This window comes from Thermobia domestica, chromosome 2, assembly GCF_964235325.1.
Source record: "Thermobia domestica chromosome 2, izTheDome1.hap1.1, whole genome shotgun sequence".
NCBI classification, from domain to species: Eukaryota; Metazoa; Arthropoda; class Insecta; order Zygentoma; family Lepismatidae; genus Thermobia; species Thermobia domestica.
In genome coordinates this window covers 303,229,009-303,246,651 of record NC_137455.1, presented here as the reverse complement: position 1 = coordinate 303,246,651, position 17,643 = coordinate 303,229,009, and the positions used below count along the sequence as shown (strand labels likewise).

The 17,643-nt window shown below is 34.8% G+C and overlaps 1 protein-coding gene across 1 annotated transcript; it reads right to left on the bottom strand.

The window, feature by feature from the left end:
- Positions 1–16,084: 16,084 nt before the first annotated feature.
- On the bottom strand, positions 16,085–16,651 carry LOC145679471 (uncharacterized). Its single transcript, XM_081750050.1, has one exon. It carries the CDS (start codon positions 16,649–16,651, stop codon positions 16,085–16,087), a length of 567 nt encoding a protein of 188 aa, XP_081606176.1.
- Positions 16,652–17,643: the final 992 nt, after the last annotated feature.

Sequence of the window (17,643 nt, the reverse complement as noted above, 5' to 3'; positions counted from 1 at the left end):
TTTATTCTTCATGTAAAACTGGGCCTAATGAAAAACTTTCTAAAGACCATGGACCAAACTGGAAAAGCATTTCTCTGTTTGCGCGAGAAATTTCCAGTGAGGAGAAAATAAAAGAGGGGATTTTGTATAAGTCCACAGATACGTACAAAGATGAGCATTTCAACACCATCTTGACAGATGATGAAACGTTAGCTTGGGATGCCTTTGTTCAAGTATCAACAAACTTTTTAGGAAATAAGAGGACAGAAAACTGTAAGAGTCTTTTGGCAAATCTTCTGCATTGATAAGATAGACTGGGGTGTAACATGCCCTTAAAGTTACATTTCTTAGTTTCTCACAAGGATCTCTTTTCTGACAACTGTGGTGCTGTAAGCGACGAGCACGGACTACACTTCCACCAGCAAATTTCCGACATGGCAATGAGATACAAGAGAAAGTGGAATGCATCAATATTTGTTGATTATTGTTGGACAGTAATCAGGAAATCACCAGCAGAAAACTACAAACGCCAGGCAAAGCGGTTACGCCTTAAGTAACCTTCCTGCAAGAAATAACAACTAGCTAAATACACTGATAAGCCTATATACATAATAACGTAAACTTAATATAACTTCAAAACGAGAGCTAATCTTGCATTTTCATCAACCGTTTCGTTATCAGTTCACCCATTAGCTTTTCTCATACCAGTTACAGAAAAAAAAAATTTTTGGCTAGTGAATTAGTCGGTTTTTGAATAGTCAAGGTAACCAAATGAGAATACACGCGGCTCAGCGAATGAACAAAATAAGCATTCACACTGAAAATAAACTTGAAAAAACTAAAATAATAATAACAAAGAAATGCCAAAACAGATATGTAAAACAACCAAAAACATTCTGCCCTTGTATTCAAATTTGCTTAATTCTCAAGAATACCATTCTCAATTATATATTGGATGCATATGGCAGATTTTGCACGATTTTGTACACATTTTTATCCAATTTCCTCAAGGTTTGTAAAACTTCCTTTCCAACTATTTTCTATGGAAACACATATATGCTGAGAGTATAAGCTGTCCGTTATAAAGATGTTACTGAAAGGTTGTGTGTAATGGAAGACTGAGAGTTACGTAAAAAGATGGTACCTCCCATTACACTACATATATTTTTGCCAGAACTGAATTCATATTTTGCGTTATGGAGGTGAAGACATATTTCACTGTAAACATTAAATTTTATATTTTAATAACGTACATATTGCAGAAATTCTAATATTTTAAATGCCTATGCATGCGCTATTAGAATAGCACTAATGGAATTATAAGATTGTTACATTAGCACTTAAGTACGTTACTCCTTACGATAACTCTTCAATGGAAACAATTTTTTAAACGAAATCTGTTGTTGTAATACGTAACAAGAATAATTATTCAGTCGAATTCGCAAATTTATTAAATCCGTTAATTTACATCTCATTCACTCATAAATTATCATTTTCTATCTTGGACAGTTAGCTAAAACAGAGAACAACGAATCAATGTGAGATGCAACATCACACAAGAAAGATATTCAAGCATTTTTTATAAATTACTAGACGAAATAACCGTTGTTGCACGAGCAGATTATGTTTATGAAAATACTTGAATCCATTTCTTCCCTAATAAATTTCATCCCAGATGAATTTGGACCAAAAAAGCATTGAATGTCTCTCTATGCATCTCATAGATTGGACACTAATATCGAATCTCCTCTTTTATTATTAAATTCCACCATATTCACATTCTAGTCCATACCGACTGAGCTATGGATTGGATGCTAATATCAATCTTTTCGATTAGGTTTACATGTCACCACATGCTTTCTTCTTCCATTACCAAAATATAATAAAAAATCAGTTTGGCAAAGATAAAGTCATGTACCAAAGTTAACTGAAATCTGTGGAGGTAGGCGGTGTACGCAGCCAAAAGTCATTGCATTATTTTTTATATATAGTAAAAGTTCATTCTGTCTTTAAAAGGGATTTTTTTTAGAAAAGAGAGTTGCGGGTTTCATTATACTAAATGATGAATTTATGTAACAAGTACCATCTTTTTAAGTTGAGAATAATGTTGGATAATCAAGTTTCGGTATGAACATTTAACCCCCACTCTCCCCTTAGTATGTGTATTTTGATGAAGGTAACATAATAAAAGAAACTAGGACACCCTAAGGCATGACTATGTACCAAAAATAACAAGAGTTGGTTATGTCATCTCTGAGTAAATTCCGGACAAACTTCGACACATTAATTTTATACATAGAAGATGTCCGTCCCATTGTACACCCCGTAAAACAAGAATATTCAAAAACGTTGAGATATATATCCTATTGTTTCAAAAGAATATTTTATGTACCAATTTTCACCTTCCTAAGCTAAGAACATTGCAAGATTATCAATTCTACGTATAAATTTTATCCCCTGCTCCTCTCTTAGAATGTGCATATTAACCAAAGTTGCAAGGATAAAAATACAAGTCATTCTATTGTATAGTTCTGTATGAAAAATTACTCTTAAAAAAGTTGAGGGGCAACCGAGGCCGCACTAATTTATACATATACCTTAAAATGGGGTCCCTCTTCGAAGTCCCATTATATGATAGTGACATACTGTTTTTTTTTTTTTTTTTTTTTTTTTTTTGCATATATTTTGATCCACAGTGGCTTCACTCTTAGGATTCGAATTTTAGTCGTACTAGCGTAATTGAAACTTAGGTTACATTATGGTCTGGTAATGCACCGAAAGTCATTAAAATTTGTATGAGGAGACTTTATGAATAAACACAACTTCATTTTTATGCATGTAGAAGATATGATAACTCTCTTGTCGAAGGAAGAGACAATTCTACCAACTCTTCAATGAAATACATGAAACGTACAAAAATAGACATTTTTAAAAACGACCATGAAAATGAACCTAGAGATATTTGAGGATTAGAGAACTATTTGTTTTATTTTATGGCGCTTATTGTGAAATCGAAAATCAATAACATGCTAGAAAACTATCAGAGGCAAATAAAGGTTGGAAAGATATAACCCCTGGTAATTAAAACAAAGCAGACAGTGTCAAATAAAATTTAGAATTGAAGAATATAGAACAGGATTGTTAGTTTTCGATACACAGGTAGTATTATTAATGATGATATGAAGTGTGAAAGTAAAGTAAAAGCAAAGATAAGAATAGCGAAGAATTCATTTAGTAGTAAGAAAAGAGTATTTTTTGGAACTTTGAATAAAGAGTTGAGGTAGATACTCAAGCTATAGTAATAGTCATATATATATATATATATATATATATATATATATATATATATATATATATATATATATATATATATATAAAGATAGATAGATAGATAGATAGATGGATAGATAGATAGATATGTGTGCGTGTGTGTCTGTGTGTGTCTCTGTGTGTGTGTGTGTGTGTGTGTGTTAATAAATGGTTTTTAAATCAAAGACTAATTTTGCGAAACCTATAGAATTCTTTAATATTTCCGTGTTCAAGAAGGTCTCGAAGGATAGTTTACTTTAGAGGATCGTCACGATACAACTTCCATGCGCCAGACAAAAACATTAAGTGTTAGAAATTTTTACTGCCATTTCCATATTCAAGAGAGATGACCCAAGTTGCTGAACAAAAGGAAAACTATATTGTCTAGTGTAATTATTACATGTGCATATTTAAAAGGTAGTCTACATTAACTCCAATATTTGAGCATTAGGCAAATCATATCGTACCTTCTAATTATTTGAGTTCACTTTAAACGATATTATTGCATTGCAATATTTAAAATAGTTCATAGATAGGATAGTTTGCACTTAATTTTACACTTCGTAATGGTATTGAATTTTAAACTTCGCAATGCTATTGTATTTAATTATATTATACATGAAACTGCTATATTTGGTTAACGTTAATCTTATCATTTTATATATGTAATTACATTAAATTACATTTTATTATTTTTTATTATATTGCAGGAATTCAGAGAATGCTTAGCGGAATGTATCAATGCTTTGAGGATACTTTATCGGAAACTACGTTTCATGGTTTGCCACATGTTTCAAACAAAGAAAACTCAATTGCTGAACGGTACAGTTATTCTAATTCCTTTTCCTATATGCATTCAAGAATTTGTTCAGAAATTTAAATGCATTTAAAAATAACATAATAAAACTGTAAGTAATGTATATAATTGCAAGTATGAAATTTAGTTATCGAAGGTGATACTTTAACACAGTGGTGCACTCACGGGAGGTCCACAAAATCAGGAACCTTCACAAAATTTCTAACTCAACTTATATTTGCAGATCTTCTTAACATGACAATCCTTTATTAACAGAGAAATGATTCATGCAGACTAAATATGTGATTTTACACCTCATATGTACTATATTTGTTCTCATAAAAAATATAATTCTATCACTTATTCTTTAAAAAATACAAATTCAATTAATTAACATTTTATCGTCTTTTCGGGTTTAGAATAAGAGTTTAAATATTACATAGACATAGTGGATCCATCAAAATACTTGGGACCCCTCCGATGAAACATTTCTTGGTATGTGCCTTCTTTAAAGTAATATACAAAATGAAATAATAACTAAATGTGGAAGTTTCTAGATTGAACTTTCAGGTCAGAATGTTCGTAAACAACCTATAAAAACCTTATAAATTACAGTAACCCTTAACTGTGCTGGTAAAAAAAAGTCACGTTAACCTGCTTGTGGGGTACCTAAACACCCCTAGTGATAATTATCTTTATTAATATAATAGCCTCTTCATTGTACATAATATATACAAAAAATATTACGCACAATCGAGGCAAACATAACGTTAATGGTCCTTGCAGATACTTTTGTGGCATTTGTTACAAAACACTTTTGTTGTTCTGTCCAGTGAACGCGGGCAAAATGCACATTTCTTTACCTTTTTACTCGCATTTTCTTCTGCTGCTGTCTCTTTGGGTCTGTTACGTTTCTTCCCGCTCATCCTTTTTATAAGTTCTTTTAATTCCCTAGGTAAATATCTTGTTCCTCTTCTGGATATCCGAGTTTTCACTAGGGCCATACCTAACTCCTTCAAGAAGTTTCTCTTTCAGGCGGAGGTGACTCATTTCCGAAATAAGTTTCGAAATAAGACTGTTTACTGCTGCTATGTTCAGAATAGCATGAAATATAACCATTGGACATCTTCTGGTTCTGCGGGACGAAGAGTTTGCGCATAATTCGTTCAAGCTGTCCACACCTCCTTTTTGTTCTATTATAATCGAGTATCATATCAGGCTTCCCCGTTTCTGCATCAATTGCTTGATCAAAATGCTTAATTGAAAGTAGAACAACAGCTTTTCCTTTTTTTAGAAACATAAGAGCAAAGCGTATTATCTTTCGAGTGTGCAAAGATTGTTGTCTCAACTGGTCGCTTCCTGTTTGCTTTGAACTTCTGCGGAATCTGGGGTTTATTTTGCTTCATTGTTCCTAACACGGTTAGCTTTTTCTCCCTCAATTTATATGCTAGTTCGATCGAAAATAACCAGTTGTCCATAGTTATATTTATGTACGTTCCCTTGACTCTTGATGTCGGGTTCAGATCAGCTTGTGTTGAAACACTAATACCTTGATTTCTGTCAGGATTCTTTTCCATGTAAACGAATGCGTTAATCATATAAAAAGTTTTTGAATGACAAAGTGCTATAATTTTTATTCCGTATTTGCGGGATTTTTTTGGAAATGTACATTTTGAAACTACATTTCCCACGAAAGGCACAAGCATCTCCTCAATAATGACGTTGTTACTGCGAACAAAATATACCTGACAGTTACGCACAAAAGAATTCCCCACATTACTTATTGCAGCAAGTTCACGTTGTTCTCTTGTTTCCGCACAATCAAAGCGTAAACACGAAAAGTTTGTAAAGAAATCTCGACAGACTCATAGTAGAAAAAAAATCCCTTTCTGTTCCATCTGAAGCAAATAAACCTGCCACATCCTCGTATCCTGCTATCATCATTCCTGATAAGTAGAGAAGGCCTATGAACGATCGAAGCTCTATCTTGCCAATGTCATTTGTGTACGAAGAATTGCTATCACGAAAGTTTCCACGATTTTCTTGGATCTTCATATCAGTGTTTAGAAAAAAAAAACACCGTAACATATCTTGTCAACAAGAGAGTTAACAACAACCAACAGTATCTTCTGAAGAAACATTTTTTGCTCAGCCTTTTGTTCCAGGTAAATGCAAAATGATATTGCAGGATCTGGTACGTTTCTTTACAGGAACACTTTTATTCCATTTAAAACATTTATTTTTTCCATAGAAGAAATCTGAAACATCGTCGTTATCATCATCTGATGACCTACTGTCTACACTTTCTTTTGAACTAGATGAATGACCTCTTTCAATACTGAACTCTCTATCTGTATTTGATTCAACTTCAGATTCTAATTCGTTATGATGAATAGCAGTGATTTCTTCTTCACCCAAGGATTTACTATTGCGATATTCGTCTGCCATGTTTTTAATATAACATTTTTTGTTTGTCGTCCCGTTTAAAGGGTTGTGCCCTTTCTTTGGGTAAGTGCTGTAATGTAGATCAATTGTCTCTATGGAAATTTAGGTTTTCTAAGGGTTGTCAGGTTTATTATTTCTTTATTCATCATATTTATATTAAAGTTACATGGATTGAAATGATTCCAGGAGAAAAAGATATATATATGACACAAGCAATAAAAGGTTAATGTTTAGAAGTGAATATTGGCAGTTATTGCATAAACACAAATTATGAAAGGAAAAGAAAGTTGAGGGCTGCAGTAAGAAAATGAACAAATGTAATGAATGGATGAAATGCAGTGCTTTGGACGTCACATCACAAGCTTATGTTAGTTTAGACGAATGAAGTTATCTTCTGTTCCTGGGGCGATTCAGGAACTGATGAAGACGGAGGAGGCCCTTGTTAATAGGTATTACTGTGCATATGATGGATAGATATGAGATGAAAGTTCATGCGGTCGGTAGATTGTATAGATTTCGGGGTCCAATATGTCATCATCTAACTGTAAATGATATAATGTCATGAAGTGTTGGAGAGGGGTGTCAATGAAAGTTGGTGGTGCATCGTTGTCTCGGTCGTAGCGGAGTATATCAAGTATAATAGGATGGGGCTGTGCCATACGTTTGCTGATGTAACGTATACGAAGTTGTTCAAGGTGCGTTAATAATGGCGGAAAATCGATCAACTCATAAAGTAAACGTGTTGGATGCGGTAGGCTTATGCGGTATGCTAGGCGTATAGCATGGCCTTCTAGTATAGCAAGTTTTTGATAGAATTTTAGGGGAGCAGATGCCCAAGCTGTATGCCCATAGGTTAATGTACTCCGCATGAAGGGTTTATATGTATTGAGAACGGTATGTGCCCCTAATCCCCAGGTGTGCCCACTAATCATTTGAGAAGATTAAGTCGATCAATAAGTTTGGTGAGATGTGGAGTCCAGGTAAGATGAGTGTCAAAAATGACACCGAGATACGTAATAGTACTTGAAACTGGAATAGGCGTAAGATCAACCTGAAGGCGAAGTTTATTCGGGTTTCGATGGACTCGTGAACGGCGTCAACGTGGTAAGAAAACTATGGTTTGTGTTTTTGAAGAGTTAATATTTAACCTCCACACATGACATCATCGCAAAAATGCATCAATGGCTACTTGCATGGTTTTATTAAGTGATTGTGCGGTGCGGCAAGATGTGAAAGCAGTGTCGTCAGCAAACTGAAATATTGTGGTTTTATTAGGAATAGCAAGATCAGGGACGTGCAGTAAGTATAATAAAGGAGACAATGAAGAGCCTTGTGGTACACCAGATTGCAGCAAGATAGGATGAGATAGCTTCCATTGATTGAGATGTAAGCTAGTCGTCCTATTAAGAAGGAGTGTATGAAGCGGATATACGAAGTTGGCAGGAGATAGTTACGAAGTTTATATAGTAAGCGAGGGTGCCAAACTTTGTCAAAAGCTTTTTCCAAATCAAAATTTACAAGGCAAGAAGGAAGACCTGTATTATATTGATTGTAAATAGCTGTGGTGAGACGGAGTAATTGATCTTGAGTATTAAAATTTGGTCGAAATCCAGCTTGGTGTATAGGAAGATTATGTGAGTGAAGATGGTCGTGCATGCGACGGACAAGGATTCTTTCCAAGATTTTGCAGAGACAACTAGTGATGTGAATAGGGCGATAGGGTGTGACTTCTGATGGAGGTTTCTTTGGTTTAGGAAAGAGAAGCACTTTTGGGTATTTCCAGTCGAGTTGAATATATCCAGTTCGCAGAATAAAGGTATAAATGGTGCTAAGAACGAGTAGAAAAGAGTGAGGCGCTTGTCTGATGAGTACATATGTAACAGAGTCAAATCCTGGTGCAGTATTCCGTTTACCTATAAGTGTATTACTAATAGTTTCGGGTTGAATCGGCATGGTTAGAGGATTATTTGGTTCTAAATTATGGTCAGCAGACGGACGAAAGAAAGGAGAAGCTACATCGGTATGTCTGTTTATAGTTGATTGCAAGCGATCTGTTGTATGCTAACCGGGTAGAGGTGTAAAGATATCTTGAAAATAGAAGCAAAAATATTAGCCTTTTCTGCATCCGTAAGGACTGCTTGATGATTATGAACAATGGGGTAAGGCGTACGAGAAACTACATGTTAATTGATGGAACTTGCGCCAATATTTTGTAGGATGTGTTTCATTAGCTAGTGTGTTGCAAGTTTGAATCCAGTGGCGTCTCTTGAACGCAACGATATAATTATGAGTGATCCTTAGGTACTGGCGATGAAACCGAAGCGCTTCAAGGTTACCTGTAGCGAGACATTCTCGGAAAGCTCTCCTGGATGCTGAAATAAATTGTAAATATTGCGGAGGTAACTTAGGTTTGTGTAGCTGAACTTCGATTATTGGCGTTGTGCTGCGTCTTGAAGAGCTGTAGTAAGTCCAGTGATTGTTCGATCAAGTTCGTATTGCTTACTAGGCATTGTGAGCGCAGTTACGGCAGTGTCTAAATCGTGCAATATTGTTCCCAATTTGCCCTGTGGTAGCAGTAGACCTTCTGAGGGGGAGGCTTCGGCTGAGTGTTGGGAGAACAATGAAGTTCGACTTTGATGGGTACATGGTCGCTACCTATGGAGTCAAGTACAGATATTTTAATAGATTGAGGTAGTGAGATGAAGTTATGACTACGTCAGGAGAAGTGCGACTGATAGGGCGTTTATGTTTTCGTAAAGTATGAAATTCAGCTTGTGTTTCATTCCGAACAAAATCGAGAAAGTTGTCTTTGTCACGTTGGGAACGGCTATGAAAATTGAGGTCGGCCATGATAAAGTAATGCCGGAGGTTGGTATCAATATAGCGGAAGAAATCATAGCTGAAAGTTCTGCCTGGACGATAGTAAATAGTAACAAAGGTAACTGTTTTGTCTCTAAAATAAATTATCGTGATGTTATGTTCAGGAAGGTGAAGAGCAGGTGGAACAGTAACTGCACCATAAGCAAGACTTGGCCGAATACCAATAGCTGTGCCTCCTTAGAGACGTGGTCCAGTTGGAGCGTCGTGTCAAAGTAAATGGTACTTCGCTATATAGCATGTTAAATATGGGGCAAGGTAAGCTTAATTAAGAGCAAATGCGGCAATTTGTTCCTCCTTGAGGAGCTGTGTAAAGAGCATTTGATGCGTCAACAGTGATCGTATGTTAAGGAAAAGTAAATTGTAACTCATAATGAAAGTGAATATAAGTCCGTAGGTAGAGTTGTCCAATGTCAAACAAAATCTTCAAGTGGTTGAATTTGAAAATGCACTGTTGGTCCGGAATACGTTGCATGTAGTTGTAGATTGAAAAACAGTTTGGCTGCGTGCATGATTTGAGTTAGAATATGGTTACGAAGAAATTGGTGGATGTTCTGTAGTGAAATAGTGAGAAAACGGAGTAGATCTTGGACAGTAACTGGATGGCGCAATGAATTTGCTGGTGGAGTTGGTGCATCGACTGAACGTATGGGAACAACGAGTTCAGGCTTAGCTGGATCAGGCTGAGGCTTAGCTTTATATTTATAACTCTACGTTGGGTGACGTTCAGAACAGCGATCACAACGTGGTGGATTTTGAAGGTTTGGACAGCTTTTTGTAGGATGTTCGCGTGAACGATAGCCACATTTGGTGTTGTTTGTGCATTCAGCTGTTGGGTGTGAATTGTACTGTTGACATTTCTCGCAGCGAACAGGCAGATGTGCTGGCGGGCAAGATGTCTCAACCTTATATTAGCCTCTATAGATATATGCACCCTTGGATAGAAGTTGATCAATCAGCTGTTGCTGATCAGTCAGCACTCGGACGAGATAAGTTGGTCCCTGGTTGTTCTTGATCCTAATACAACGCTTTATAGGTAGCCCTTCCTGATGGAGTTCAGCAAGAATTTCGTCATCAGTAAGATCAGGATCTACACCACGAATAACTACGGACAGCATTGAAGGTGGTGGAGGAGTTTTGCGCGTACTCTGTTGTAAAGTAGAAATCTTTGCTTTCGTCCCAAAAATTTCATAAGTTGCCTTGTTGCGAACATGCGTGGCAAAACTTGGGTTACTGGATTTCAAAATGATACCACGGCGTGTCTTAACAATTTCAAGGAGGTCTGGCCGAGGGACGTACTTGATTAACTGCTGGAAGACAGCACGAACAGCGTCATACATATGATCGTAGTCGGTTAGCAAGAAGTTGTAGACGGGATCTGACTGGTATTGCTGATGATGATTATCGGCAGAAGTGGATGCCCAATCCATACAATGGCTGTCAGTTGTAGTCTGATTACCATTGGGAGTAATTCGTTGCTTCTTTGAATCTAGCGCTTGTTCGCCATCAGAGAAAGATCGAGAACGAATTCTATGTCCTTTTGTGATGCAGTCAGCGTAGGTGTTCGAAGGAATAGAGTCACGGTCTGAACGAGGAGTTCACGTAACAATCCTTGGCTGCGTCTTTTGGTGACCGTTAGGCCCGATGATAAATGGTGGAGGTTGTAATCCTAAATCCTGACCAAGATTCGTAGATCCGTTAACTTTGCCAGTGTCTGTCATCGTGAGAGAGTAGCCGAGGATCGAAGCCCAGATGAAGATGAAATAAAATGAAAAAGATGTTAGATGAAGTTCAAAAGACAAGACACCCTCCAAAAGTGAAAATATTCGTCAGACCCCTAAGTGTTGTAATTGTGCTATACTCGCAAGTACGTATGCTATACTTGGTCCTTGCTGGCATAGTAACTGACACAAGAGAGGTTAGGTTTCTTGGTAAGGTATGATTGAATATAACATTTTTTTTGCATGCAAGAACTCGTAGAAGGGAATACCTTCTCTTGGGAGTGGAGTTATGCGTAAGGGGAATAAAGGATAAATTGGATGGACAAAGAGGTTTAATTTCATTTATTTATCGATTGTCTTTATTCATTCATAATTGGGATTTTTATTCATCAATTGATCAGGAATCGTTATATATTATACGTACAATATCTATCAAAATGTATGTGTGATGAGATGAAAGATGAGGTGCAAGTTAGACGCCACAACACAGTGATATTGTTAGTTAGACAGGTGAAGGGTTATCTTCTTTTGCCGGGGCGACTCGACACATGATGAGAGTCACAATGATGCCCTTGTTAGTGCGAATTTAAGTGCGAAAGATGGATAAATGTTTGGTGATAAGTCTGGTGGTTGACTTGCTAATAGAAATTCGTATATTTGTTTGTCGGGATGTGTGAGAAGATACAGTGTAACTAAATGCTGAAGTGGTGTAGATTGTAGACGGGTGGAACATCTTGATCTGCATCGATGCGTATACAACTGCGAAAGATGGGATAGCCTTGAGTCCAGCGGGTAGTGATGTACCTGGTACGCAGTTTTTCTAGATGAAGAAGAAGATGTGGAAATGGAATACGCTCATAGAGTAGCCGGGTAGGAGTAGGCAGTTTGATACGATATGCAAGGTGCAATGCATGTCTTTCAATGATCTGGAGGCGGGTGTAGAATTGTTACTGGCGTTAAGCCATGCGATGTGTCAATGGAGTATAAATGGTCGCAAGAAGACTTTGTAAGTGTTTAACACAGTCTCTTGATGAAGGCCTCAGGAAGTTCCGACTAATCTCTTCAAAAGGTTTAGTTTATTTAGCCCTAGACTTATAAGATGCTGAAGGTGTCCACGTCATGAAAGATGGTAATCAAAGATAACACCCAAATATCTCGCTGTACGGGTGACGGAAATGCATGTGCCAGCTATACTAAGATGTAAGAGATATCTATTGCGTCGGACCCTACTGGTACGTCCTGATGGTATGACGACAAGTGACTGTGTTTTAGTGGAGTTGATTCGGAGTCGCCAAGTATTACACCAGTCACAGAAATTATTTATTGGAATATAACATTTCGTTCGCTTGTTCATAGCTATTCATAATGACTAGCACCCTTTCAGAGGGTTACGCCTCTTCTTAGGGAAGAGTATTACGTAAATGGCAGATTTAAGGGATTATGTGACGGTCTCATAGAAGATCTTTATTTTTAAGGATCTTACCGATCCTTAACATTTGGTATGAAATTAACGAGGAATTGCAGTTAATTTAATATTGTACAGAACTGGAACAGCAGAATTATGATAGTAAGAATTGGTACCTAGTCGTAAGGCATATCATATTTATACAGAGTGTAAATGATGAGCATGAAGAATGAGGCGAGGTGTGCCATCACATCGCAACACTATAAGTGTTAGTCAGACAGACGAAGATATATTCTCGCCTAGGGACTGATCGAGGTTTCAACGTAGATAATGGGAGCCCAGTTGGTAGCAGATGGATTCAGGGTGCAAATGACGGAAATATTTTATTTATTTAACAATCTAACTCCAACAGGGACGATCATCCCCAATTATAGGAGCTTTTACTACAATTGATTTGCATTTTAACTTGTAGTTAAGCAAAAAGAAAAAAATACACATAATATACACAAAGAATTTTACAAAAGAATATAAAAAATAATAATCATAAATATATAAATACAATTTTACATACACACATTTATATATTGTTTGATAAATAGTTTATATATAAATACTTCACCTTCATACATATAAACATACGTTCTACACTGTTTACATATTTACCTTTCATATACATTCAAAATTTGCAGCTATGTATTAGAATTAATTTATATTTTTAATGCGTTTTGCATAATAATATTGTACTTGTTAACATTGAAAGTGAAATCCAAATCATGATTTCTTACCATGTCATTGTAGTTGCTTAATATTCTGAACAGTGGTGAATTTTTATAACGGTTCGTCTTAGGTATTTTATTTACGAAAAAGTTCCGTGTTCTTAAGTTACATTGACCTGCATTAAAGTAAATCTGTTTTAAAATGTCCCTACTTTCAATGTTTCCATTCATAAGTTTATAAAGAAACATTTGTTCATGTAATCTGCGCCTTTTATGTAACGGGATGAACTGAAATTCCTGTAATATTTCATTATAAGAAATTCCCATTCTAAACGATGAAAAATTATATTTCTTATAAAAAAGGAAACGTAAAAATTTTTTCTGAATATTTTCTATTTGTCTCTGATAAGAAGTATAATTCGGTGACCAAATTATAGACCCATACTCCAATTTAGTTCTAACAAGATTATAATACAACAGTTTAATAGCCTCTAAATTTGTAAAGTTCCTTGTGTTTCTAATAACGAAACCTAGTTTTTTATATGCTTCTGCCATAATAATTTGAATATGATCATTAAACGACATCTTACTATCAAAAACAATACCAAGGTCTTTAACTTGATGTTTCTTTTCGAGTTCAACATTATTCAAAAAATACTTGTAGTTCTGTATGTTTTTATAAGTTCCAAACCTTGCATAATGACATTTCTTTACATTTAGTTCTAAATAATTATCTTTACTCCATTCAAATATGGCATTTATATCTTCTTGTAAATTTTTCATATCACTTTCTTTTGAAGCTATTTTATATAATTTTATATCATCCGCATACATTGTACATGTAGAATATTTTATTTTTGCTGGAAGATCATTTACATATATAATAAATAATAGTGGTCCTAAATTTGACCCTTGCGGTACACCTGAATTCATATTATAATAGAATGATGAAGCTTGTCTATATGCAACATATTGTTTCCTTTCTGAGAGATACGAGGCAATTAAACGTAGGAAAGACCGATTAAGTCCAAAGCTAGATAATTTGTTTAATAAAACATCATGATTTATTTTATCAAATGCTTTGGTGAAATCAAAATATATGCTATCTATACATTTTTTGAGATCTAAAGCCTCATATATATCTTGAGTAAAATTTATAAGGTTGGTAATTGTCGACCTACCTGGTATAAAACCATGCTGATTTACACTTATATAACTTTGCACATGATTAAATATTCTTGCATATATTATATGTTCCAATATTTTAGCTGGGGCACAAATAATGGAAATAGGTCTATAATTTTCAATCATCGTATCATTTCCTTTTTTAAATATGGGTGTAACTCTTGATGTCTTCCATATATTCGGAAATGACTCTTTCTTAATAATCAAATTGTATATGTAACATAAGGGATATCCAAGAATATCCGCACATGCTTTAAGTATATAAGGAGGAATACCATCAACACCGCAGGATTTCCTTGGTTTCAATTTCTTTATTGCTGCTTGGTATTCATCTACTGTAATTAATTCTAAAGTAAGTACTTTATTTGCTTGCATATAATTACTATTGTCATCACAGTTATAGCTAGGCTTAACATTTGAAAACACAGACTTAAAATAATTGGCAAATTCGTTAGCTATTATCTTATTATCTGCTAATTCCTTTCCATTCACAGTCATAAGTTGCGGACATGATTTTTTATTTTTATTGCATTTAATAAAGTTCCAAAATGTGCTAACATCACCTTTGATATACATCTCTGAATTCTCTACAAATTTTTTATATGCTTTAGAGATCATATCTTTCAAATTTTTCCTGATTTCTTTAAATTTGCTTGAGTTATACACCGAATTCTTTTTGTGTTTTCTGTGGTACTCCTTTAATTTTATCATCTTAATTATATCATTAGAAAACCAGCATGGATACAAATTTGAGGAACTACAATTCTTTTTTGGAACTTCTTTTTCGAAAATATTATATATGGTTGTATTAAAAAAATCTACTGCTTCGTTTACATCATCTATATTTTCTATCATTGACCAATTAATATCTTTTAATAATTTATGAATTTCATAAAAATTAGCTTTCTTAAAATTTAAAATTCTAGTTGTAGTTTTATTAACATTTTTTTTAACAATTGTATTCATAACTTTAATGTGAAGAACAGGGTGATGAACATCAGGATTGACAAGACAATTTTCTTCATTGGACACTTGTACACATGGTAAATTAGTTACTATTAAGTCAAGAGTCCGATTGTTACAATTCTGAATGTTATTTATAGATTTTAAATTGTTTAAATTTATAAAGTGTTGAAGTGCTCTATAGCTTGGACCCCCTTTCATTAAGTCATAATTTGAATTAGTTATTAACGGCAAATTGAAGTCGCCTACAATAAATAAATTGCCATGGTACAAATTACCGAAATCTTCGAATATTCTGCAAAACTTGTTATAGGTATTAACACTAGACGAAGGAGTAAAATATACACAAATAAACCAATATACTTTCCCATTAATTATTAACTTTATCAATAAATGATCAAAGTCATTTGTTTCAACAAGTCTTTCCTCTTTTGACATTATATTTGCATTTATTGCAATGATAACTCCCCCTCCTCTTTTCATACCAGGTCTATCACATCGATACACATTATATTGCGCAGTAAATAGTTCAGAGTCAAATACACCATCCTTCAACCACGTTTCTGTTAATATAATTACATCATATTCATGTAAACTAGCTATAAGATTAATCCTAAATTCATCACATTTCGTATTTAGGCCCCTAACATTTTGATAATAAATAGATAAAATATGAGAACTATCCATTTTACATCAGAGTTGATATATCCTCATTTGTTTTAATTACAAAAATTTTTCTATCTTCTGCAAATTTTCTAAGTTTAATATTTCCCGAGTAATCTACCCATAAAAATGCATATTTTTTTTCTTTCTGTAGTTTCCTGGCTTGTCCAAATAAGCGCTTTCGATATGCTGTTAAACTATGATTAATATAGACTGGGAGATTATTTTGAAATCCTATGTCATTCGTGTTTAAATTTCTCTTAACTTTCCGTTTTTGCATAATTTTGTCTTTTATATCACGATTTACAAATTTTACAATAATACCCGGATATGTCTCGTTTGGATGTTTCTTTAATCTATGACACGCATCAATGTGTTCTAGTTTCACTTCAACGTCAAGCGCTTTTCCCACATTTTTTACAATTTCACGCGGATCTTCATTCAATTTGTCCGGAACACCATAAATTTCTAGTGTATTTCTTCGCCCATACTGATCGAGTTCGTCCAGTTGTAACTGAGTATCCTTTAGTTGTTTTTCCAATAATTGCACTTTTACATTCAAAGCTTCTACTTTATGAACACACTCATTCATTACATCAGCTTGTTGTTTTATTAATCTAGAATTCTCATCCAGTTTTTCGTGTGCAAGGTCTAGTGACTTTCCTAATTCACGCTCAGTCTCAAGACTTTTTTCTTTATTTCCGAGATCTCAAATTTCAATTCTTGTAAGAGTTTATAAACATCTAATATAGTAGGACAATTTTCCCCATCCCCTAAACTACTTTCACCTGCCATACTGTTACGCCTTGATTTCGAACAGTTTTTACACCTCCATATCTGATTTTGGTCCTTCAGAAATTGTATATCTTCTTCCTTTAATTGTACACATTTTATATGCCAGAAATTATTACAGTCCTCACATTTAACTTTAGTAGACACATCTTGCCTCGGAACACTTTTCATACACTCGCCACAGGTGCTCATTTTTATTTTTATATTTTGCACGAGTTTCAATGTTTTTTTTACTTGTATTCACTAAAAAAATACACTTCACTCGAAAAAATTGTAACAAGAGATTAAGAAGAAGAAAAAAAGAAAAAATCGACTTCGGTATGCTCCTTACATATTTATCTGGCAACAGTTCTATTATCGAACGCCTTTTGTTTGTTTACATCGATAGCTCCTTATCTAACGAGATATTATGCAAAAATAATGTATTTCAGCATTTATATTACAGAAATATATAATGTTTTATATCACTGATCAAGTCTAGTACTTACTGTGTTTCCCGAGTCCACTTAATTTTCACTAGGAGCCTTAATTCCATTATGGTTAATAAATATTACGGAGCCGAAGTCGCTCACCACTTCACTCCATCAGGGTTTCCAACTATATGGTGGAAAGTGGAAGATGATAATGAACTTGATAGTCTGGGAGGATCTCCTGGTCTAATGCGTCAGGGGGTAGAGTGTAGCAGTAGAGAGTAGCAGTAGAGAGTATAGAGTAACGATAGCAGTGGGGGGTAATATCGAGATGGAGAAGGATGGAGAGATAAGTGGTGCATAGTATTCAGAAGTAAAGGGT